Source organism: Narcine bancroftii, chromosome 5, assembly GCF_036971445.1.
Source record: "Narcine bancroftii isolate sNarBan1 chromosome 5, sNarBan1.hap1, whole genome shotgun sequence".
Lineage (NCBI taxonomy): Eukaryota > Metazoa > Chordata > Chondrichthyes > Torpediniformes > Narcinidae > Narcine > Narcine bancroftii.
In genome coordinates, this window is record NC_091473.1 from 186,814,095 (window position 1) to 186,837,746 (window position 23,652).

The window sequence follows — 23,652 nt, forward strand, 5'->3', positions numbered from 1 at the left end:
AGCCATTGATAACGAGTGGGTGGAGCAACATCCTTCCATCTCAATATTCACACATCTGCCTGGAGAGATGTAAAAGACAATTTAATTGGAGTGAAAATTTGCAGTAACACCACCAGCGACGGTTAAATGTTTTCAAAGTGAGTGAAAATAAATGCTCTAAGGTTTATACATCCATGTTTGTTCAGTGTAATGCAATTTAGTATTTTTCTCTTTTAAACTGTTTATTCTCAATCCAGGTGTATTAGTTGGGCATTGTAAGTCTCAGGCGACCGGAAAATACTTATCTGCCATCTACCAACCCCCACCCCCCATAGGTGCCGGATACCAGGGGTTTTACTGTCGTTCAAAGCTTTGAAAGCCTGGGCACTGAAGGCTTCCTGATTGTGCCAGAGGTTTAATCTGGAGCTTGGATTGCTGATGGTTTGAACAGGGGTCTGTGCAGTGGGAGACGCTGGAGGTGAATCCACGGACACTCAGTATCTCTGAAGGGACTCCTCTTTTGATTCTCTTTTTCCTATTGTTAGGGGCGCTGGGAAAGGCTCATGGTGACTCTTTGTCTGACAGAAAAACTAACTTTAAACCATTGTTTTGCTCTTCCAGCATCTGTAGGAAGTCGCTTGAGGTCAGGAGTTAGTCTACACCCAAAAGAATTCTGCAAACCGAAATTCCTTCTGCCATGGCCCTGAACCAAGCTGTTTACTGGGAAGCAACTGGGAGAAGAAGATCAGTGAGAATTGCAGGTCGTAGAGGCCATAACTACGATCAGGCAAACAGGCCCTTTGGCCCAATAAGCCTGCGTCAGCTGCCAGCATCTTTGCACCATCTCCACTTTATTTCCATCCCCTCCACCCCATTCCCATCAACAATTCCCACCCTCACGGTACAATGTTTGCATACCATCAGTTGAAAGTTTATTTAAAAGACAAACTGGGAAGCAGCTTTGAATATATAATTACAGATACAAAGATTTAAAATATACATGTACATTCAACTGCAATGTAAAGAAAATGATGAAACAAGGTATAAACCTAAGCAAAGCTGGGAAAAAGATTTAAACATAAAGAACAAAACATGGGAAGAGCTCTCTACAGGAACTATGAAAAATACAATAAACACAAGATTGTGTATGATACAATATAATTGGTTACACAGACGATACTAAAATTAAAAGAGTGGGACCCAACAATGTCGGATAGATGCTTTCACTATAAACAAGAAATTGGAACAACAAAACACGCAATTTGGGCATGTACAAAAGTGAATACTTTTTGGAAAGAGGTAAGTCAGATATTAAGCAAAATCGCAAAGAATATCATACCAAAAAAAAACCAGAAATTTTTCTTTGAAATGATATAAGGGGTAAAGAACAAGGTCTCAAATTGGATAGAGCCCAGAAAGATTCATTATGATAGCCTTAGCAGTAGCAAAAAAAATGCATAACAACAACCTGTAAGGGAGCCTGAAAATACAACAATGATACATGGAAATGAATAAGTGTATTCCATTGGAAAAAATTATGTATAATTTAAAAGAATATACATTGTTTGAACAAATTTGGGAACCATATATGAAAGAAAATGCCGGCATCGGACCTTCATCTCCTAAAGTGATAAGAAGATAAACATGATTAGATTCAACATGCAAAAGTAGACGACACGACTTTCTTTTTTGTTTTTCTTTCTTGTGAAGATGGTTTTTTTTTTGTATTTTGTAGGTTTAATATTTATTGGTTTTGGAGAGGGGTGGGGGGAGAAAAGAGGGAAAATGTAACTATGTATATTTAATGAAGAACATTTGAACATATTGTTAATACAATTCAAAGTGCAATAAATAAAGTTACAAAAAACAACTCCCACCCTGAAAATGTCACTGTGTATATTTTAATGATGAATATTTGTATATATTATAATTGATATCTTCACGGTGAAGTAATAAATATTGAAGAAAACAACTCCCACTCCAGATACTAACATTATCTGAAGAGGGCACACAAAATCATTGAACACCCCTTCCACCCCATACACAGCATATTCTGCTGCTCCCGTTGGGAAAGAGATACAGGAGGATCAGAGCCACCAGGCTGAGGAACAGCTTCTTCCCACGGGCAGTGAGAATGCTGAATGACCAAAGGAACTGCTCCCACTGATCACCCGAGACTCTCATATCCATGAAACAATATTTATTTACTTGTATATATGAATACTCGTCATGCCCATATTGTCTGTATGTGAGTTGTCTGGTTGTGCGTCTGTGTGATTTGCACCGAGGGTTGTGTATGTGTGACAGATGACAATAAACTTGACCAACTCGCCTACTTTTACAGCGGGTAATTAATCTGCTAATGCGAGCGTGGTAGGGATATGGGGGGGGGGGTAAAAACTGGAGTGCGCCCAGGGAAGAGGAGGAGCTCCATGCGGTCATGTGGATAATTTGGAAATACGCACCCTTCAAGAGGGGGAGATCAGGAGAACATGAACCAGTCATCATCAAGGGGTCAGCAGTGGAAAGGGTTAAGAACTTCAGATTCATGGGTGTCAACATCTCTGATGATCAATCCAGGAACATCCATGTCAATGCAATCATGAAGGAAGATCACCTGCAGCTATACTTTGTGAGGAGTTTGAGGAGATTTGGAATGTCACCAAAGACTTGTAGGTGTACCGTGGAGAGCATTCTGACTGGTTGGATCACTGTCTGGTATGGAAGAGCCAAAGTTCAGGGCAGGAACAGGCTATAGAGGAAAGAAGCTGGTTTTGTACCATTGTGGGTTTGTCTTCAGGGTCCTGGACCACCTTCCTGATGGCAGCAGTGTGAAGAGGGCATGGCCTGGGTGGTGAGGGTCCTTGAGGATAAAGACACCGCCTCTATCCTGAGACACTGGCTCTTGTAGATGTCTTTGATGGAGTGAAGACTGGTGACTGAACAAGTTCACAACTCTCTGTTGCCTTTTCCTGTCCTGTGCATTGCACCTCCATACCAGACAGTGATGCAACCAGATTGCAACCATGCAGAGAACAACTTGCTCTTTTTCTCCTTTTTTTTGCACGAGTATTTATTTTTAAAAATCTTGTATTTATGGAATTGTAATTTATAGTACTTTTACACTTCGTTCTGCACAATACTGTTGATGGAAAACAACAAATTCCGTGACACGTGTTCAGACAACAAACCTGATTCTAATTCACTCACAGTGGTGGTCCAAATCTAACCTGGGTCATTGGACCTGTGAGAGGTGTCGGACTCTGGCTTTAACTTACTCTTAATTTAGTCTATGTGTAGTCTGAGTCCAGCGCGTTCTTTGAATGAAGTGATAGGAGAAGGTATTCGGTTCAACAGTCAATTTATTACACAGCACAAGAATAAAACTTAACAGAGCTCTGGGTCACTCATTAGTTCATAGGTCACTTTCACAGTGAGCTACTCCCCAAGACTGACCCCTATTGTCCAGTTGGTTCAGTTTATATAGGTCAACCTTATCATACAGAACAAAAGTTGGCTTCCTTTGCTAGATTTCATTATCATACAGAACAAAAGTTATCTTCCTTTGCTAGATCTTTTTGCATAAGGGTTATCACAAGTCATCTCCTGTTTTGCAGATATCTGGGGTGTAGCACTCCCATCTTAATCCTCCAGGCCAGACTATCCCGTTGTGTTGATCAGAAATTAATTCATCCCCAGATATCTCTAATCACCATTCTGTTCTTGTCCTGCCAATTTCTGCTGTTCTCTTTAACACCTCCTCCTGCCTTAATCTTCCTCCTAGACTTGTTTTCCATTCCCTTTGTTTCTTACAGGCCATTCTTTGTTCTGATCTGGCCTGTGTCTCCTGTGCTACTCACCACCTCATTTAGTTTGAGCATTCCTCCTAAATTGTTTTATGCATTTCCTCTCCCTGTATTTTGGAGAGACAATTTTGCTCAGCCAACTTTGCTCCCTGCTGTGATTGCCACTTAATCACATTCCTTTTTCCCTGAACCATGCAGTAAATATACACTTATTAATTAATCATTTATTTCATACTGTTTTAACCCCTAGATTCCAACAGAGGGTCCCTACTAGATGTGTTAAAAACACATAGAAACTCTGGGGGAAAGGTGATGGGGAAAAAAGAAGGGGAGGGGGTTAACGGAAACCAGAGAAGTCAATGTAAATACCATCTGGTTGGAGGGTGCCCAGATGGAGGATGAGGTGTTGTTCATCCAATTTGCGAGTGGTCTCAGTCTGGCAGCGCATGAGACCAGGCGCAGACGTATTGAAGGTTGATAGGATAATTAAGAAGGCCTATCAGATGGTGGGATTGAGTCCAAGTCCAAAGGAGAACAGGGGAGGCAACAACAATAATTTGGAGGGCCAGAGATGGTGACAGATGGAGAGACATGATAACCCATGCCAAATGCCAAATGGCAAGGCACCTGAATGATTGAGTTCAAGGTTCTAGAGGTCATGTCACAACTCAACAAATCTCAGGAGATGCCACACTTGTCTTCAGTTTTTATATGTTGTTCCGTTCTGGTCATCTCATTACAGGAAGGATGTGGAAGCTATGAAGGAGGGGCAGAGAAGATTTACCTAGATTAGAAAATAAGTCTTTCGAGGCAAGGTTATCAGGGCTGGGACTTTTCTCTCTGGAGTGAAGACTTAATAGAGGTCCACAAGATTATGAAAGCCATAGATAGGCTTAACAGCCAGCGCCTTTTTCCCCTGGGCAGGAACAGCAAACACCAAAGGACGTGTACAAAATGAAGGGAGGAAAGTTTAGGGGAGATATAGGGTGTTTTTTTTTTACACAGAGAGTTGTGGGGGCCTGGAATGCCTTGCCTGGGATGGTGGTGGAAGCTGGAACATTAGGGGCATTCAAAGACTCTTAGACAGGCCCATGGATGAAAATAAAATAGAGGGTTACGAGGTAGGGAGGGTTTAGAGGTTTTGTTTTGGTAGGAATATACAGGACGGCAGAACTTCGAGGGCCGAAGGATGTACTGTCAATCTGCGAATTTTGGCAGATATCTATTTGGTCCCAAGCAATGTTACAATTGTGGCTGGAAGAAACCGAGGCGGGGAAGGAAGTTTCAGGGTCGTACTGGCTCGGAATGCAAAGAGTTAAAAAAAAAGAGATCGTGTGCCCGAGTCCCGGATCAGCAAACATCTTCGATCCTCCTCCCATGTGGACAGAGCAGCCCGCTGTAAAACTTGGTGGAGTTTGTTCTCTCTCTCTGGTTCGACACGTTACTTCGCCGCCACCCTTTGTGATTGTTCCAATTCCTTGAGATCTGAGAAAATGGGTAAGGCGGTGGCTCCTGTCCTTTTTATTGTCTCTACTATTCAACAAAAGGCTCAGTGTTTGCAACTCTCTCAGGAAGTTGTGCAGGGCTTTCGAGTAACCTCGCTCTCCGTGAAGCGCTCAGGTGTTTGGAGGCGTCTGTCTCTCTGAGAACGTGGGGGTGGCGACGAGAGCCCCTGATGTTTGCCTACCAATTTGTAAGTCTCTGCGAAGGGAGAAGGGGGTGGAGGGCTGAGGCTTTCACGGCGGGAGGATCTCTACTTGCAGGAGTTTCACGCAGGGAGGGTTCAGAACGCAGCCGGGTAGAATGATTTGGTGCAAATGGTCAAAGTCTCAGAACGCTTCATAGAAAGTTGCAAAATACAATCATCTGGTTACTAGGCTTTTCATTGGCTGGAATCCAGTGCCACTAATTCAGGTTATACAGGTGAAAGAGAAGTTATCCACCTATTTCCATACCCTTACTGACATGTCTGACCATGGTCTCTTACACTTCCAGACTGAGACCACCTGCTTTTAGGAGGAACAACACCTCATTTTCAGTCTGGACACCCTCCAACCAGATGGCATTGACATCGACTTTGCATTGAACCTCACCCCACCCCACTATTCCAATGTCCTTTCCCCTCGCCTGCAAGCTATCTGTTGCAACAGCATGGATTCCCCCAGTGGCCACCCATTTCAATTACCCCGCCCCATTCCCTTGCTGACATATCTGTCTGTGGTCTCAGTGCCAGACTGAGACCACCTCCAAATTGGAGGATGGTTCTGTCTGGACAACCCTCCAACCAGGTGGCATTAATATTGATTTCTCTGGTTCCTGATAGCCACTCCCCCATTCTATCTCTCCCCTTCCCAATACACAAGAAATTTGCAAAGGTCTTCGATGACATACTGTGGTGCACTATTAGCCAGAATCAGACACACACAAAGATAAAGACTGTACAACAGGCTTGAATCCACAAAGACTTCCACAGAGACAGGCTGGCTGTGGCTGCAGCAACTCTGAGTGAGGTGGTGAAGGCTTAGAGCCCAGAGGGTGATTGACACCCCACCAGGTGTGGCTTGCCGCATTCAGGCTGACTGATTGACAGGCTGCCAGGTGTTGTCCTGTCCCCTTACACTCCTGCAGGTACAGAGGTTGCCCCCTGCAGTAGGCCAGTGGTGTACCACCACACATACCAAACCTCTTCAAACTCCTAATGAAATATAGCAGCTGGTGAACCTACTTGCATCGACGTGGAGGCCCCAGGACATATCCTCAGAGATGTTGACAGCCAGGAATTTGAAGCCCTTAACCCAGGGGTGGCCAACCTTTTCATTTTTAATTTAGACCTACAGCACAGTAATAGCCCATGGGAGTGTGCTGCTCAATTAACCTACACCCCCTGTCTATCTGTCTCCTTTCCCCTATCTCTGTGTTCACAGAGCTACCTCCCCATCATTTCTCACCTTTCCTCACCTTGGACTCTACCCAGCCCCCCACCCCCGCGCCACTGCAACCATGCAGAGAACAACTTGCTCTTTGCACTTAAAAACATCCCTTGAGTTCAGAGACCTGAAGCGGGGTGCTGGGGCTGAGTTAATTTAGTGGATCCTGTGCCAAATGAGAAATCTGGCTGAAAGGAGTGAAACGGGAAAGTCCGTAAATTCTGCGATTGTGGTGTGACACTCAAATCGGTGTTGGCTGGAAGGGCCAATATGGCCTCTTTTGGCACAGTAATTGTTATATGTTGTATGCTGGAGAAACTCAGCAGGTCAAGTAGCATCCATAGGAAGTAAAGGAGTGTTTCAGGCCCAAGCCCTTCGTCGAGGTTGGCAAAGGTATGAAATGTGGCTGGTTGCTAAAGAACAGCAACCTCCCTCATCTTGTCGGAGGTCTGCATCTGAGGACGGGTTTGAACCAGACTGGAATCTTGTGCAGCGACAGAGGCTGCGGGAGTACTGGAGGGTGGGGGAATACACAAATCCGTCTCTGGGTGGACTTTCTTTGGCTTCTCTTTCTCTGACTGTGAGGGGGCGTCAGGCAATGATAATGGCAAATCTTCGCCATGCAGACTAAAGGCAATTTCACATAATATTACATTTCTGTTTTATTACATAACAATAAATAGTATCTGATGTGATCTGATGGGAAAGAGCTGCCCTTACAGAGTCAGGGCAGTGGGACAAGATCACACTCCTATGTTTCTGGCATTAGTTTCAAGAGGAATAGAACACAAGAGCAGGGGTGCCATGTTGAGGCTTTTAAGGCCCTGGTGAGACCTCACTTGGAGTATTGTGAGCAGTTTTGGGCTCCTCATTTAAGAAAGGATGTGATGACGTTGGAGACAGTTCAAAGGAGGTTCAAGTGGATAATTCTGGGAATGAAAAGGCTATATGAGGAGTGTTTGACAGCTCATGGTCTGAACTCATTGGAATTTAGAAGAATGAGGGGCGATCTCATTGAAATATTTTGAATGTTGAAAGGCATGGACAGAGTAGATGTAGAAAAGTCATTTCCCATGGATGGAGAGTTTAGAATGAGGGAGCACAACTTCAGCAATGAAAGGCGCCCACTTAGAACAGAGATGCAGAGGAATTTCTTCAGCTAGAGGGTGGTGAACCTGTGGAATTTGTTGCCACAAGCAGTTGTGGAGGTCAAGTTTTTGGGTGTATTTAAGACAGAGATTGAAAGGTTCTTGATTAGCCAGGACATCAGTTTATGTGGAAAACCCAGGCAGTGGGGCTGAGTGGGAGAATGGATCAGCTCATAACTGAATGGCCTATTTCTGCTCTGATGTCTTGTGGTCTTATGGTCCCAAGGGTCTGAGAGGCCAGTGAAGGATCAGTTTAATGTAAATACACAAAAGTGCTGAAGGAATTCAGCAGGTTCTGTAGCGTCCAGAGGAGGCAAAGGTATATTATCGACGTTTCGGGGCTGAGCCCTTCTTCAAGGTACGAGCGAAAGCAAAAATCAAGTAGGCATCTGAATAAAAAAAATCTGGCGGGTGGAGGGGAGAGATGTAATGGATAAATATTGGGAGGAATTTTGGTAAGATTTAGAGTAGGTTACATGCATACACACATTTTAAAACAGATCTTATTTGAAATACTGAGAATTCATATTTAGTAACATTGCAGGATCTTTGGAGACTTTTATTCACATTTCACAAGTAGGTGCTAATTGAAATGATGTCATGAAATTAAGAGACCATTGTTTGGAATTGGAGACAGGCTAGATGGTTGGATAACTACAAGGCTTCTGACCTTTCTGCAAAGTGCTCACAGAAAGGTCAATCCTGGGTTTTGTTTATCAAAGACAACAGCTTGACCAAGAGAGGAGAACTCCTGTGGTTTGCTGAAGAAGGTGGGGGTTTTTGCAAGTGAGGAGTCACATGGGCTTCTTGGCAGTTGAAGAGAGAGAGAGGTGAGACCTAGCTCAACAAGCTCTTTCAGCCAGTGTGTGTGACATTGAAAGAGACTGAACAGTCACAGCTGAAACAAGCCAGGAAAAGCTGGTGGGAAACAGAAAAGCTCCAGAGTGGTGGATGGCTGGAAGTGCTCTCTGTCTGATGTTTCTCTTGGAATAAGTGGAACAGAAAGGAACTCTGTGATAGCCTGAAAGAAAGAGGTTACCATCTGGAGAACCCTGATGGGGCAAGTTTCATCACCGAGACATTGAGGTGACTAATGGTGATACCTCAGTTGTGGATGTCCTGGAACAACAAATCTCTTTCTGAAAACCCTACAAGAACCTTCCTGAGCAGTAAACATTTACTTTTCGAGCACCAGAGCCTAGTGAACTTTATACATGTTAAATTCTGTGCACAGTATAAGAATTGCCTGCATCCAGAGAACTTGGAAGAAGGAGAAGTAGTGAGATTGGACTGTGAACCAAAGAACTTTTCTTAAATTTACACACACATCATACACGTGCGCTTAGAATTAGAAGGGGGTTAATTTGAGGTAGTTAAGTATAGAGATAAGTTAAAGTTTGATTCTGTTTTCATGTTTAAAGTTGATTAAAAACAACTTTTGTCTTTTAAAAACTCCTTGTCTTGGTGAATGTCTATTGCTGCTGGGTTTTGGGGTCCTTTGGGCTCGTTACAGAGGGAAGAAGGGGCAGAAGAGGTGCACAGACCAAGATCCAAGAAGACATGGGTAAGAGGGCAGGAGTGGAAAGCTGAGAACTGATCAGGAGAGGGGGGTGGCCCTATGAATGCAGAGCTGGAGTGAAGGAGACCGAGGGAGAGACAGAGACAGAGACAGAGACAGAGACAGAGACAGAGACAGAGAGAGAGAGAGAGAGAGAGAGAGAGACAAGGGGAGCTGGAGTGAAGGAGACAGGAATTAAGATTGAGAGAGATGGAGGCAAAGTGAGCAAATGGAAACAGGAGATCGATATTAATGCCATCTGGTTTAATTTCTCCACTTTTACTTCTGACACCGGTGGATTAGGTTAATTGACATTGTAAATTGCCGTTAGTATCTGGTGGGATGGGGGCTGGAATCAGAGAGGATTTAATGAGAACATGGGGAGAAGGCAGCTGGCACAGAAAGAACACTCCCCCCCCCCCCCCCCCATCACCCTAGTCACAGCCTCCTCTCCCTGCTCCTTTTGGGCAGAAGGCCACGGACCACTGACCAACACCTCTGGGGTTAAAAACAGTTCCTTTCTCCCAGCTCTCTTGAACCACCCCCTTGTTCTGATCAGGGATTGCTCCCCACACCACAGAATCACTTCCACACTGTCACTATATCATTTTGTTTTTGCAAGGATAGCTGAATATTTAAAAAAATGTATTTCTGAAATCAGAATTAGAATTTATCGTCATGAATCAGTCATGAAATTCCTTGTTTTGCAGCAGATATTGCTATGTTACATTTAAAAATAAATAGATTAGTGCAAACAAAAATAAGAACAAGTGAGGCGGTGTCTGCAGTTCATTGTTCATTCAGGAATCTGATGGTGGAGGGGAAGAAGCTGTCCTTGTGCCGCTGGATCCTCATCTTCAGGCTCCTCGATCTCCTTCCTTTTTTTAAAATTTTTTATTTTTCACACTATAAACCACATTGATCAAGATACATACATTTTTCTTTTCAAATATATACAGTGTTGTTTTCTCCCCCCCCTCCCTCTTCCCATCCCACCCTCCCTACCTCCCCTCCCACTCATTTAAAGTTCAGAATCTAAGATATATTAAACCCGTCAAACAATGTTGTCACTCAATAAAAATCTAGACCTCCTTCCTGATGATAGCAGTGTGATGGCCTGGGTGGTGGGGGATCTTGGTGATAGAGGCTGCTTCCTTTAAGACACTTCCGCTTGTAGGTTTCCTCAATGGAGTGAGGTCTGGTGCCAAAGATGGTGCTGATTGAGTTCACAACCCTCTATGGCCTTTTCTTGTCCTGGGCATTGGTACCTCTGTACCAGACCGTGATGCGACCAGTCAGAATGCTCTCCACGGTACGCCTGTAGAAATGTGCAAGCGTCTTCAGTGACGTACCGAATCTCCTTCAACTCCTCACCAAATATAACCGCTGGCGAGACTTCTTCATAATTGCATCCACATGGAAGCACCAGGATAGGTATTCAGAGATGCTGACTCCCAAGAATTTGAAGTTCTTAACTCTTTCCCCTGTGACCCCTCGATGAGTTTGAGTTCTCCTGATTTTCCCCCCTCCTGAAGTTTTGGTAACATTGAGCGCAAGGTGGTTGTCCTGACACACCACTCAACCAGCTGATCTTATCTCACTCCTGTGCGCTTCCTCATTGCCGTCCGTGATCTTGCGGAAGACCGTGGTGTCATCGGCACATTTGTAGATGGCATTTGAATTGTTGCCCAGCCATACATTCATGGGTTTAGAGAGAGTAGAACAGTGGGCAAAGTTCGCATCCTTGAAATGATGTCAGCGAGGAAGAGAAGCTATCATATGTGAAAGAAAACACGAAAGTCTGCAGAGACCGTGACTGAAGTAAAAATAGAATTGCTGGAGAAACGTAGCAGGTCAAACTGTGTCCTTTATATTGCAAAGAGCTCAAGCCTGAAACATTGGTTATGTATCATTTTCTTTGTTATATGGAGTACGCTGTTTGAGCAGCTGAGTATCCCCAGCCTTGTGTTTTTTGTCATACATTTACTCTGACGATGAATTTGAACTTTTGAACTGAACTCACAGCTTGTGTTTATTTCTCAGCTAAGAAGTGTGGGTCATGTGGTCCTGGATACAGCAGCCCTCTTGAAGCCATGAAGGGTGAGTAGTCCAGCACATGTTGAATAAAGCATTTGGAAGATTGTGTTCAGTTTTAGAACATAGAACACTACAGCACAGTACAAGCCCTTCAGCCCACAATGTTGTTGGGATTTGTATATTCCTACCAAAAAAATCCTAAGCCCTCCCTACCTCATTACCCTCAATTTTTCTTTCATCCATATGCCTATTAGGAGTCTCTTAAATGCCCCAAATGTTTCACCCTCTACCACCACCCCTGGCAAAGCATTCTAGGCTCTCATGACTCTTTGATGTCTCCCCTAAACTTTCCTCCCTTTACTTTGTACAGATGTCCTCTGGTGTTCGCTACACCCGCCCCGGGAAAAAGCTGCTGGCTATCTATGCCTCTCAAAATATTAAGTCTCTTCTCATCCTTCTTCACTCTAAAAAGAAAAGCCCCAGCTCCACTAACCTTGCCTCATAAGACTTATTTTCCAATCCGGGCAATGTCCTGGTAATTCTCCTCTGCCCCCTCTCCGTAGCTTCCACATCCTTCCGATAATGAGGTGACCAGAACTGAACACAATGTGGTCTCAACAGAGATTTGTAGAGCTGCAGCATGACTTCTTCACTCTTGAACTCAATCCCCCGACTAAAGAAGCCCAGGAATAGGCCTTCTTTACCATCCTCTCAACCTGCACGGCAACCTTGAGAGGTCCCTCTGTTGTTCCACACTGTTAAGTATCCGACCATTAACCTTGTACTCGGTGTCCAAAATGCATCATCTCACACTTAATCGGATTGAACTCCATTTGACCACTTTTCAGTTCACCGTGCTGCAGGAGTAAGTACATGGAGTTCTTCACAGAGTGAATGGTTGGTGCATGGAATGTGCTGCCGGCAACAGTGGTGGAGGCAGGTACAATAGGATTGCTTTAGAGAGATACATGGAACTGAGAAAAATGGATGGTCATGTAGTCGGGAAATTCTAGGCATATATTATATGCCAGTGTATAAGATGACCCCGGAATGATTTTGAGCTAAACTTGCTGTATAAGCCAACCTACCCCGTCTTACTGCCCCAGTAGTCCTTTACCAACCATCACACTGCTGTCACGATATGTTAAAAAAGTAAATGACCCAGTAAAGGTTTAAATTATATTTGCATATGTTAAAATAAACCACAGTTGGCTCCTTTAGTGGGCCATTTAAATCCTGAACAGAGCTGATGGCAGTCAGACTGGGCAGATGGACCCTATGGGGGGATCGCAGAGACTTCGCTGTTAACGTTCGGTTTTTATACTTGTCGTATACTGGTTTTTGGGTGACATTGGTTAAAGTTCAAGGACTATGTTATATGCTGGGATATATGGTAGGTTATTATGTTGGCACAATACTATGGGATGAAGGACGTACACTGTGCTGTAGATTTCTATATTCTATGAAAGATGTCATCAAGCTGGAGTGGGTACAGAGAAGATCAATGAAGATGTTGCTGGGACTCGAGTGCCTGAGCCACAGGGAGAGACAGAGCTGGCTGAGGCGGGAGGATGAAGTGTACAAAATTAGGAGAAGGAATAAATCAGGTGAATGCAGAGAGTCTTTTGCCCAGAGCAGAGGAATTAAGTTTAAGGGGAGAGAGGAGAGATTTAACAGGAACTTGAGAGGTATCTTTTTTAAGGCACGGACCTGTGCTTCCCAAACGCACCAATTATCCTGCAACCCTGGTACATTTTGAAGGGTGGGAGGAAATGGGAGCACCCGCAGGAAACCCAGGCAGACATGGGGAGAAGGTACAAACTCCATACAGACAGCATCGGATTCGAACCCCGGTCTCTGGCGCAGTAACAGCGTGGCGCTAACCGCCGTGCTAACTGTATCTTTTAGATAGAGGATTGTGGGTGTACGGAACGGGCTGGCGTACGATGTTGTTGAGGCAGGTGCTATTGCAATGTTTAGAAAAACATTGGACATGTACGTGGAGAGGATGGGTTGAGAGGGATATGGGGCAAAGGCAGGCAGATGGCACGAACGTGGGTGGGACAATTTGGTCGGCGGGGACATTGACCCAGAGAGCTTATTTGCACACTGTATGACTTTACAGAGACTAGTTGCAGAAGGCCATTCAGCCCTTTGAAACTGCTCTGCTGCTCATTTGGAGTCTGCTGCCCCCCCCCCCCCCCACCATGGTATGCTACCGTTACCTCATTTAACAGGCTGTTTAAAGCCTCGGCGGAGCCGTTGGCGTAAGGTCTTGGTGGTTGGACCCCGTGGAGTCCACAACAGCAGGAGCACTGCCAGTTTTTTGTGCACTAACAACAACCCCTCACTCGATGTCACCCAGACCAAGGAGCTGATTGTGGGCATCAGGAAAGGGAAAGCAGAGTGTAAGATCCTGTGATCATTGGGGAATCAGAGGTGAGTGAGCAAAATTAAATTCCTGGGAGCCAGTATTTCATAGCACCTTTCATAGGACAGAACAATACAGGCCCTTTGGCTCACGAAGCTGTGCCGACAAATAGTAACCGACTCAACAAACTAGATTTTTTCTACCTCACACCCATAACTTTCTACTCTTTTGGATCCACATGCCTGTTTAACAGTCTTTTAAATGTCCTTATTGTACCAGCCTCCACTAGCATCCCTGGCATTCTAGGAACCCACAACTCTCTGTGTAAAAAAAAAAAAAAAAAAAAAACCCTGATGTCTCCTCTAAACCTTCCTCCCCTCACCTTGTACAGATGTCCTCATAAAGCATCGCCACTGGAGAGCCTTCTTCATGATTGCATCCACAATCTCCAGGACAGATCTTCAGAGATGTTGACCCCAGGAATTTGAAGTTCTTAACCCTTTCTATTGTTGACCCCCTCGAAAAGAATTGGTTTGTGCTCTCCTGGTTTTCCCCCTTCTGAAGTCTGCTATCAGCTGCTCTTTTTTGCTAACGTTGAGTGCAAGGTTGTTGTGACACCACTCATCGAGCTGATCTATCTCCCTCACTGCTGTCCGTGATTCTGCCGATGACCGTGATAAATTTGTAGACAGCATTGTGCCAAGCCATACAGTCATGAGTGTAAAGTGAGTAGAGCAGTGGGCTAAGTACGCATCCTTGAGGTCAATATTTGTTTCATGTTCCCTTGTGGAGGTCAGGTATGGTTCAAAGGGCAGGATTCTCATTCCTTCTGCAGCACGGCCTGAGTGCATGGACAATCAAGCTCACGTACGTGACGACAACCTCTCATCTCAACATCGTCGCACTTGTCCAAGCATTAACTTCAGCAAGGCAAAGTGCCAATGGGCGTACAGTGACAACAAGATTCAATTTTGAAGCCTTCTCTGTCAAGAAGCCTGCATACACACTGGCAGAGTGCTCTCGCTGGTCCTCTGCTCAGAGGAAAAAGTGGAGAAGGTTTTGGATTAAAATGTTTCCATTTTGTTTTTTATTTGGACAATAAAGGGTCACGGGAAGAAATTGTCTACCTGCCCTGTATCTACAGGAACACTGCAGCCAACAAACCAGACTACCTAGCAACAGTGGATGTGGATCCCAAATCGTCCACCTACTGTCAGGTCGGTAGCCTTCTCTTGTAAAATATAAGCAAGGATTTGGCTGGGGCCTCGAAGGTAAATATTCGTGTATAATGCGATTTTTTTTTTTTCCCCCCCCCACCCCATTTTTGAGGGGAAAAAGAGAGAAAAATTTTACCCCAGTATATAATACGACCCCCCTCCCCTCGCTTGCTCGAGTCACACTGGTGTCTCTCTCTCTCTCCCCCCTTGCCTGCCCGAGTCACGCTGGTGTCTCTCTCCCCCCTTGCTCACCCGATTCGCGCTCCCACCTCTCCCCCCGCCCCCCAACCTAGTCGCGCTGCCGTCAATGTAGGCAACTGCTGGTAATCTTACTTATTGTTAAACCTGGCAGAAAAAAATTGTTAAAATAATAACCTCGTATATAATTCGACCCTTCCCTACTTAGAGCTTGAATTTCAGTACAACATTTTTTGCATTATACATGAATATTTACGGGTAACTCAAATGCTTGGAACATCAACAGGGAGCCATGATTAATGTAGCAGTTTGCGCCACGCTGTTACAGCGCCAGTGACCAGGGTTCGAATCCGCACGCTGTCTGTAAGGAGTTTATATGTTCTCCACACAGTACAGGCCCTTCGGCCCACAATGTTGTGCCAAACCACATAAACCTACTCAACAATCTCAAACTTCCCTACCTCTTTTTTTTGCATCCATGTGACTGTCAAAGTCTTTTGAATGTCTCTATTGCACCAGCCCTCACCACCACCCAGGCCATGCATGTCAGGCACCCACGCTATATCTCTGTGTAAAAACCTTACCCCTAAACTTTCCTCCTCTCATCTAGGAGACAACAGTAGTTCATTTAAAATCCTGTGATTGTGGGGTCTGGGCCCAAATGGAGGCACCTGTGCTTGGCAGTGACCTTGAAGGGTTGCAGACTCCGAGGGAACAGCAGACTAGCACAGGGCATCAGCAAAGGAGGGAACAGTCCCCATTGAGTAGAAGCAAAGGAGATAACCCCAAGGACCATGATCATGGCAGCAGACCAGCTGGGGGCCGGGATTCAGTGGCGTTCAATCTCTGGTGTTCGCTCCCCCTGCTCTGGGAAAAAGGTGCTTCCTGTCTACCCTACCTACACATCTCATAATCTTGCAGACCTCCATTAATCACCTCTCATTCTTCTTCATTCGAAGAGAAAAGCCTTAGCTCTGTTAACTTTGCTTCATAAGACATTTTCCAATCCAGGCAATATCCTGGTAAATCTCCTCTGCACCCTCTTCACAGCGCCAACATCCTCCCTTTAATGAGATGAGCAGAACTGAATACGTTATGTTGATTTTGACTTTGGAGCTAAGGTTTTCAGGAAATAATTTTCATAAGAAATAGGAGCAGGAGTTGACCAGCCGGCCTGTCCAGCCTCCTCCGCAATTCAAAGAGATCATGTCTGATCTTATTATAGGCCCATCTCCATCTACCTGCCTTTTCCCCAAATCCTTTAATTTCCCCTAGTATGCAAAAATCTATCCAATCTCCCCTTAAATATTTAATTTTTAATTTAAAAATTTTTTAAATTTAGAGATACAGTACAGTAACAGACCCTTTTGGTCCTCAACCCTGTGCCACCCAGTTGACCAACCAATCCTGTATGTTTTGAATGGTAGGAGCATCCAGAGGAAATCCATGCAGAGATGAGGAGAATGTACAAACTCCTTACAGCGCTGGATTTGAACGCCAGTCGCTCGCACTGTAACAGCGTTGCGCTATGCTAACTGTGCAGCCCTACGCAACTGTGCTGCCCTACACTAACCTTGCCATCTTTTTCACTAACCATGGCGCTCCAAGGTAGCCCCCATTGCTGAGGCAGCCTCCATTACTTTAATGGACAGAGAATTCCATCAAAATACAACCTATGGAAATGCATGGAAAGTTGGAAATTGCCCAAATCTCTGGGCAAGACTGTGTCATGTGACCAATGTGTTCTCTGGTGATAAATGGGTATCTTTCTCAGAGAGCTAGAAAGGTCGGGCCTCTGGAGGAACCACTATGCTCACAGGGTTGTGAACCCATGGAATTGTCCACCCGAGGTGCATGTGGAGGTTGAAATTGATGGGGTACTGGGGGTGGGGGGGGGGTGGGAGGTGGTCCAGCGACAATGGTAATAAAGATGAGCTCTCCCCCCCCCACCTCCTCCACAGGTTATCCATCGTTTGCCAATGCCAAACCTGAATGATGAGCTTCACCACTCTGGCTGGAATGCTTGCAGCAGTTGCTATGGGAACCCTTCCAAAAAGCGTAACCGTCTGATCCTGCCGTCCCTGATCTCGTCCAGGATCTACGTGGTGGATGTTGGCACTGATGTACGAGCACCCAGGTTGCACAAGGTGATACTTTTCAGCAGATCAGGTCAGATCCATAAGGCAGACAAAGATTCACCATCAGCAGAAATTGCCCCATGTCCCTTACAGTCAGAGAAAAGGAATCGAAAGAGAGTCCCTTTGGAGACACCAAGTGTTCATGGATTCGCCTCCTCTGCAGGCTCATAGACTCTGTTCAAACTATCAGCGACCCGAGCTCCAACACAACGAGGAAGCCTTCAGCACTCAGGGCCCTCTGAGAGCCCCTTCTTGCCCTCATTATCCTCTCATATCATAGTTCTGATACCTAGCTCTCACAAGACTGTCTCCAGCAGCCTGGTTGATTCCTTTGACATCAAGTCGCTAGCAGCCCGCAGTCTGTGCGGGATCCTCAGTCAAAGGTCGCCAACAGCCCACCACCTGTGTGTGTCCTTCAGCCACTGAACCTACTCCCCCCTTCCCCAAGCTGGTCCATCGCCATGGTCATGGTCCTTGGGGGTCATCCCCTTTGCTTCTTTTCAATGGGGGTTGTTCCCTGCTTTGCCAGTCCGCTGTTCCCCTGGAGTCTGCAACCCCTCCAGGCCACTGCCAAGCAAAGATGCCTCCATTTTGGCCCAGACCCCACAGTCGCAGGATTTTAAATGAACCACTGTTGTCTCCTTTAATGAGCTGTTTAAAGCCTGTATGGATCTGTTGCCAGTTAGGCTGGGTGGTAGGACCCTGTGGGAGAGGGCTGTGTCTCCACTCCCTGCTCTCCCAGGTCCGCACCAGTGGCAGCCATGACAGGAACTCTGGCAGTACCACCAATTGTGTGTATGTGAGACTGCCTCTCTCCCCTTTTCTCCTTTCCTCTCCATTCATAGACCTATCCTCTCCTCTATCTATTCTTTGCTTCTTTCTCTTGCAACCTCCCACCTGTATTCACACCTAATGGCCTGTGGTCTTCCACCTCCCCCCCCCACCTCTCCTCAACTCCTCCCCCATCTGCCTGTTTTTTTTTCCTGACAAAGGGCTCAGACATGAAGCATTGGTTACCCTGCGGATGCTTCGTGGCCTGCTGAGTTTCGCCAACCTTCCATATTCATGTGTCTATCTAGAAGCCTCTTAAACATGACCATTGTATCTGCTTCTAAAATGCCAGCGTTGTTAATAAAAAATTTAAAAAAAAAAAATAAATAAAATGCCAGCGTTGTTCCTGAGTGAGCGAGGGGTCTCTGGGACCGCTGGGTTGTCCCCGAGTGAGCGAGGGGTCTTTGTGACTGCTGGGTTGTCCTTGAGTAAATACAAGGCTTGTTTTTGGCCCATTTGTGTATTTTTTCCACTGAAATTGTTTTAATCTTTCCAAGCAAAGTCCAAACAAAATACGGAAAAGGATGGAAGCACTCGGCAGGACAGAGAAAGTAGTTAAGGTGTTGGGTCCAGGGCCCTTCATCAGGACTTGAGTAGATGATGGCGAGGGGGGCATAAAGCAAAAGGAATATCTCTGGCTGGCCTCATGGAGGCAGCTGTGGAACATCAGAGGCGAGGAGAGTAGTCAGCTTTAAGTTCCGACAGGTCTCCCATGACCTGTCCTGGTCAAACATGTTGACATAATGGCCAAGAAACCCACCGGTGCCTCGATGTCCTCAGTCACACAGGGAAATTCAGGACATCTCCTGCATCCATTAATACCTGCAGGTGCACTGTCAGGCTGCCTCGCTGTGGAACAGGAAGTGCTCTGCTCAAGAACATAAGATAAGACCATCAAAAAAAATTCCCTCCATCTGCCTGAGAAAAGTAGCCAACATCCTCATACCCTGGCCACATTCCTTTCACGTGTGCATGTACGCGTGTGTGTGTGTGTGTGTGTGTGTGTGTGTGTGAGAGACAATGTAATTATGCACGTGTGTGTGTGTATGACTATCTCTCTCCCCTTATCCCTCCTTTCCTCACTGTCTTTCCTCTCCATTCATAGAACTATCCTCTATCATACACTGAGTATGAGACACTATATGTGTGTGTGCAGGTGTGTATGAGAGAAACACTGTGCATATGTATGTGTGCAGGTGCGTGTGTGAGAGAGAGGCACTATGTGTGTGAGAGAGAAACTGTGTGTATATGAGAGAGAGAGATACACTGCGTGGGTGGGCGTGTGTGTAAAAGAGATAGAGACTGTGTATGAGAGAGAGAGAGATAGACTGTGTTTGGGTGTGTAATTTGCATGTCCTCCTTGTGACTGCATGGGCTTCCCACCCAGATGTTCCTTTCCGCTCACATCCCTTCGATGTGAGTGGGGGGTAATCAATGCCTTAATTGGCAGCTGTCAAGTGTCCTCCTTGATAGCGGGTGAGGGGTGGAACTTTGGGGACATTGACAGGAATATGAATAGAATTAGCGTGAACAGATGCTTCATGGCCTGTTTCCTTGCTGTATGATGCTAAACTCTGTCACCACGGTTTGAGGATAGATTCAGATCACTCCCACCCATCTAGATAACAACCACTGGGGTTGCCTGTGAACCATACGATTTTTCATTCGTTTACTCTTTAGAAACGGCCGCCCCCTCCTCTTTTGTTGTCATGCTGTGGCACTCTCTTTTCAGACTGTGGAACCAACTGAGGTATTCTGGAAGTGTAACCTGGCCAATCCTCACACATCTCACTGCCTGGCTAGCGGAGAAGTCATGATCAGTTCCCTCGGTGACCCGTCTGGGAACGCCAAAGGTAGTGTGTCATAGACAACATCCCTTACAGCACAAGAGTGCATAACACTAACAATGTCTTTCTTTGGAAGCAGGGCTTGGTGGAAATAATGTTCTCAGATGCATCTAATTCAATGCAAGGAGTATTGTAGGAAAGGCGGACAAGCTTAGAGCGTGGATTGGCATGTGGAATTATGATATTGTGGCCATTAGTGAAACTTGGTTTCAGGACTGGCAGCTCATTTTTTCAGATGCAATAGAGCGGGAGCGAAGAAAGGAGGAGGAGTGGCATTTCTTGTCAGGGAAAATATCACAGCTGTGCTCAGGCAGGACAGACCAGAGGGTATTCAGCATGGTAACAAGCCCTCTGGCCCACAAATCCGTGCTTCCCAAATACACCCAATTAACCTACTATCCCCCCGTACATTTTTGAAGGATAGAAGGAAACCAGAGCACCCGGACGAAACCCATGTGGACATTGGGAGAACGTACAAACTCCATACAGACAGCACAGGATTTGAACCCGGGTCACTGGTGCTGTAACAGTGTTGCACTGTTAATGGGGTTGTTTTATAGACAATCCAATAGTCAGCAAGGATTGGAGGAGTGACAGGGTGATAGCAGACAACTGCAGGAATCAGGAGGTTTTGATAACTGGTGACTTTAACATTCCACATATTGACTGGAACTCTTGTAATGTAAAAGAGTTGGATGGCTCTTTGTCAAATGTGTTCATAAAAGTTTTCTAAATACTCAGCCCGCTCCTATTCTCGCTACTGACCCACGACTGCATCGCCAGATCCAGCTGCAACAACGTCAACAAGTTTGCAGATGATACGACTGTAGTTGGCCCCATCAGCAACAACGAGGAGTCACACTACAGAGAAGAGGTGGAGGATCTCGTAATATGGTGCAAGAGTAACAACCTGAGTCTCAATGTGGACGAGACAAAGGAGGTGACTGTGGACTTCAGGAGGACCAGGAAAGACCACTCTCCACTACACATCAACAACTGTGTAGTGGAGAGCATCAAGTTCCTTGGAGTTCATTTAACCAGTGACCTATCGTGGACACTCAACATCTCCTCCCTTACAACAGCGACTGCACTTATTGAGAAGACTGAAGTGGGAAAGACTACTGGCCATTATCATGTCGACCTCCTATAGAGGCTCTATTGAGAGCATACTGCATCACAGTGCAGTCGGGTGGCTGCAGAGAAATAGATTGGAGGTCAATCCACAGAGAGAGTGACAGAGAGGATCACTGGAGTCTCCCTCCCCCCCAGCGTATGTTTTTATTTTTCTATATGTGTGTTATGTCTGCGTGTTTTTGCACTGAAGACCAGAGAACGCTGTTTTGTCGGGTTGTTCTTGTAGAATCAGATGATGATAAACTTGAACTTGAGTTGACCTGAATACTGGATCTCCTATTAGGGAATGAGACAGGACAGGTGACAGAAGTATGTTTAGGGGAACATTTTCATGATCATGAAGCCATTAGTTTCAATATAAGTGTGGCAACCTTACTTGAAATACATTGGCACACAGATCGATTAGCACCCCCTTTTTGAAATGGGGGTACTGTAGCAATCTGTCCTAGCAGGGAAACGAAAGTGACCAAGAAAGTGGGAGATGGTGCAGGGGATGTGCTTTTTTAGTGTAGTTTTTAAGTTTTATTTTCCTTTTAATTTTTTCCTTTTGCCTTTGTTAGTTAGCCATGCTGGTTGTTTTTAATCCTAGGTTCTGTAGGAGTCTATGACGCCACCAGAATTTGTTTTTGTACAAGTTCATTGACTTTTTTCAGAAGAGTCAGGGTAGAGGGGTGGCGGGGGGGAGGGGGGAGGGGCGGGGGTAATAAACACAGACCCTGTATATTGTAAGAATGTTAGAAGATTACACTGAATTTTGCAAGTCTATAAAAATAAAAAAAATTTTAAAAGATAATTATGGATACTATGATGGACATCTAGGCAAAAGGCAATAAACATTGTGAAGGACTCCACATACCCCTCATGTAAACTGTTCTCCCTTCTGCCATCTGGTGGGAGGTACTGCAGCACTAGGACCCTTTATGTCCAGATTGGCAAGTTTTTCCTCTCAAGCCATCAGGATCCTGAATTACCAGGACATATGTGGATAATGTACCATGGATTTTTACTGTATAATATTTTATATGTGTTTAACTTCTGTTCTAACTTATGTAAATATGCTCCGGGGTCCTGGAGAAACGCTATCTCATCTTCACCATGCAAGCATAGATAAAGGTGACTTGACTAAGATTAGATTTGGTCTGCGGGTTGAGTTTCCAACACCAAATTTCGAAGGAGAAAGGTCAATTTTGAATGATCACAGCATCTGCAGGCTCTTGTTTCACTTCGATCTCCTTTGCCTTGTCAACCAGGTGGCTTTGTGTTGCTGGATGGCGAGACGTTTGAAGTGACAGGGAATTGGGAGCAGGAGGAACAGGCAGCTCCCTTCGGCTACGACTTCTGGTATCAGCCCCGACACAATGTCATGATCAGCTCAGAATGGGGCACACCCAAAGCCTTTGCCGACGGGTTTAAGTTGGAAGATCTTGAAGCTGGTGAGTGTGTGACGGATAGGACCTGCTTCAGCCATTCTTCCTTCTGCAGATTCAGCACTGAAGCAGGGCCCTTCAGCCCATCCAGTCTGTGCTGACCACAAAACCTATTTCTACACTGATTACACACCTTGCACTCCCCGCATTCAGATTAACTCTGCCCAGATTTTACCCCTCACCTGCTCACACTCGGGGAGATTTATTTTTAGATGTACAGTATGATCACAAGCCCTTTCGGCTCACGAGCCCGTGTCAACCAATTGACCAACATCTCTGGTTCGTTTTGAATGGGGGAGGGAAACCAGAGCACCTATAGGAAAAGGGTGAACACACAAATACCTTCTAGACAGCGCCGGTTTCAAACCCCGGTTGCTGGCGTTGTAGCATTGTTGCGCTAACCACTATGCATACCATGCCTCCCAGTTGTAGCAGCATCAGCGCTACAGGGAAGAACAGGCAAAGTTCTCATGCAACACTGAAAGTCAGGATGTTGATTTAAAACTCCTCGCCGTGATTCCAACTGTAATTTGCATCAAGACCAACAATAATTCCAAGAGGCCAGGATGAAATCCAACTGCTGGAATTGTGGGGCAGAAGCTCGATGAGTCAACCCACTCTGTCCTGCCCAGACCCTTGGTGCAGCCCAGTACTTCCATGTACCTCACTGTCTTAAAAGAACTGCCCTGTCCTTGTACTGTTTTTTAACAGCATTTTTCTCCATACCATGCACAATTTGACTAATTGTAACACTGTTCCCTGCCCTCGCCAGATTCAAATATGCTCTGGCCATCCATTCCCTGTTCAGACATGCGTACAGTCCGTGTGTGATATTTAATCAAGTGCTCTGCATTCTTCATGATTCAAGACCCATAATGGTGAAACCCCTGGTATCTGGCACCTGTGGGGATTGATAGATCCCAGATAAGTGAGTTTTCCAGTTGCTTGAGACTCACTCTTACAATGTCCAGTTAATATACCTGCTTTAAGAATAAACAGTTTAAAAGACAAATATATTTGTACATACACTGAAC

The 23,652-nt window shown here is 45.4% G+C and overlaps 1 protein-coding gene across 1 annotated transcript in view; it reads left to right on the top strand.

Annotated features, from left to right (window-relative positions):
• Positions 1 to 5,143: 5,143 nt before the first annotated feature.
• Positions 5,144 to 23,652, top strand: part of selenbp1 (selenium binding protein 1) — a 41,569-nt gene continuing 23,060 nt past the window's right edge. Inside the window, exons 1-6 of the mRNA XM_069940195.1 lie at positions 5,144 to 5,282; positions 11,462 to 11,518; positions 14,931 to 15,043; positions 17,203 to 17,388; positions 19,943 to 20,063; positions 22,442 to 22,624. Of these exons, the coding sequence (XP_069796296.1) occupies positions 5,279 to 5,282; positions 11,462 to 11,518; positions 14,931 to 15,043; positions 17,203 to 17,388; positions 19,943 to 20,063; positions 22,442 to 22,624 (664 nt within the window). The 5' untranslated portion in view covers positions 5,144 to 5,278. The remainder of the gene's footprint in view (positions 5,283 to 11,461; positions 11,519 to 14,930; positions 15,044 to 17,202; positions 17,389 to 19,942; positions 20,064 to 22,441; positions 22,625 to 23,652) is intronic.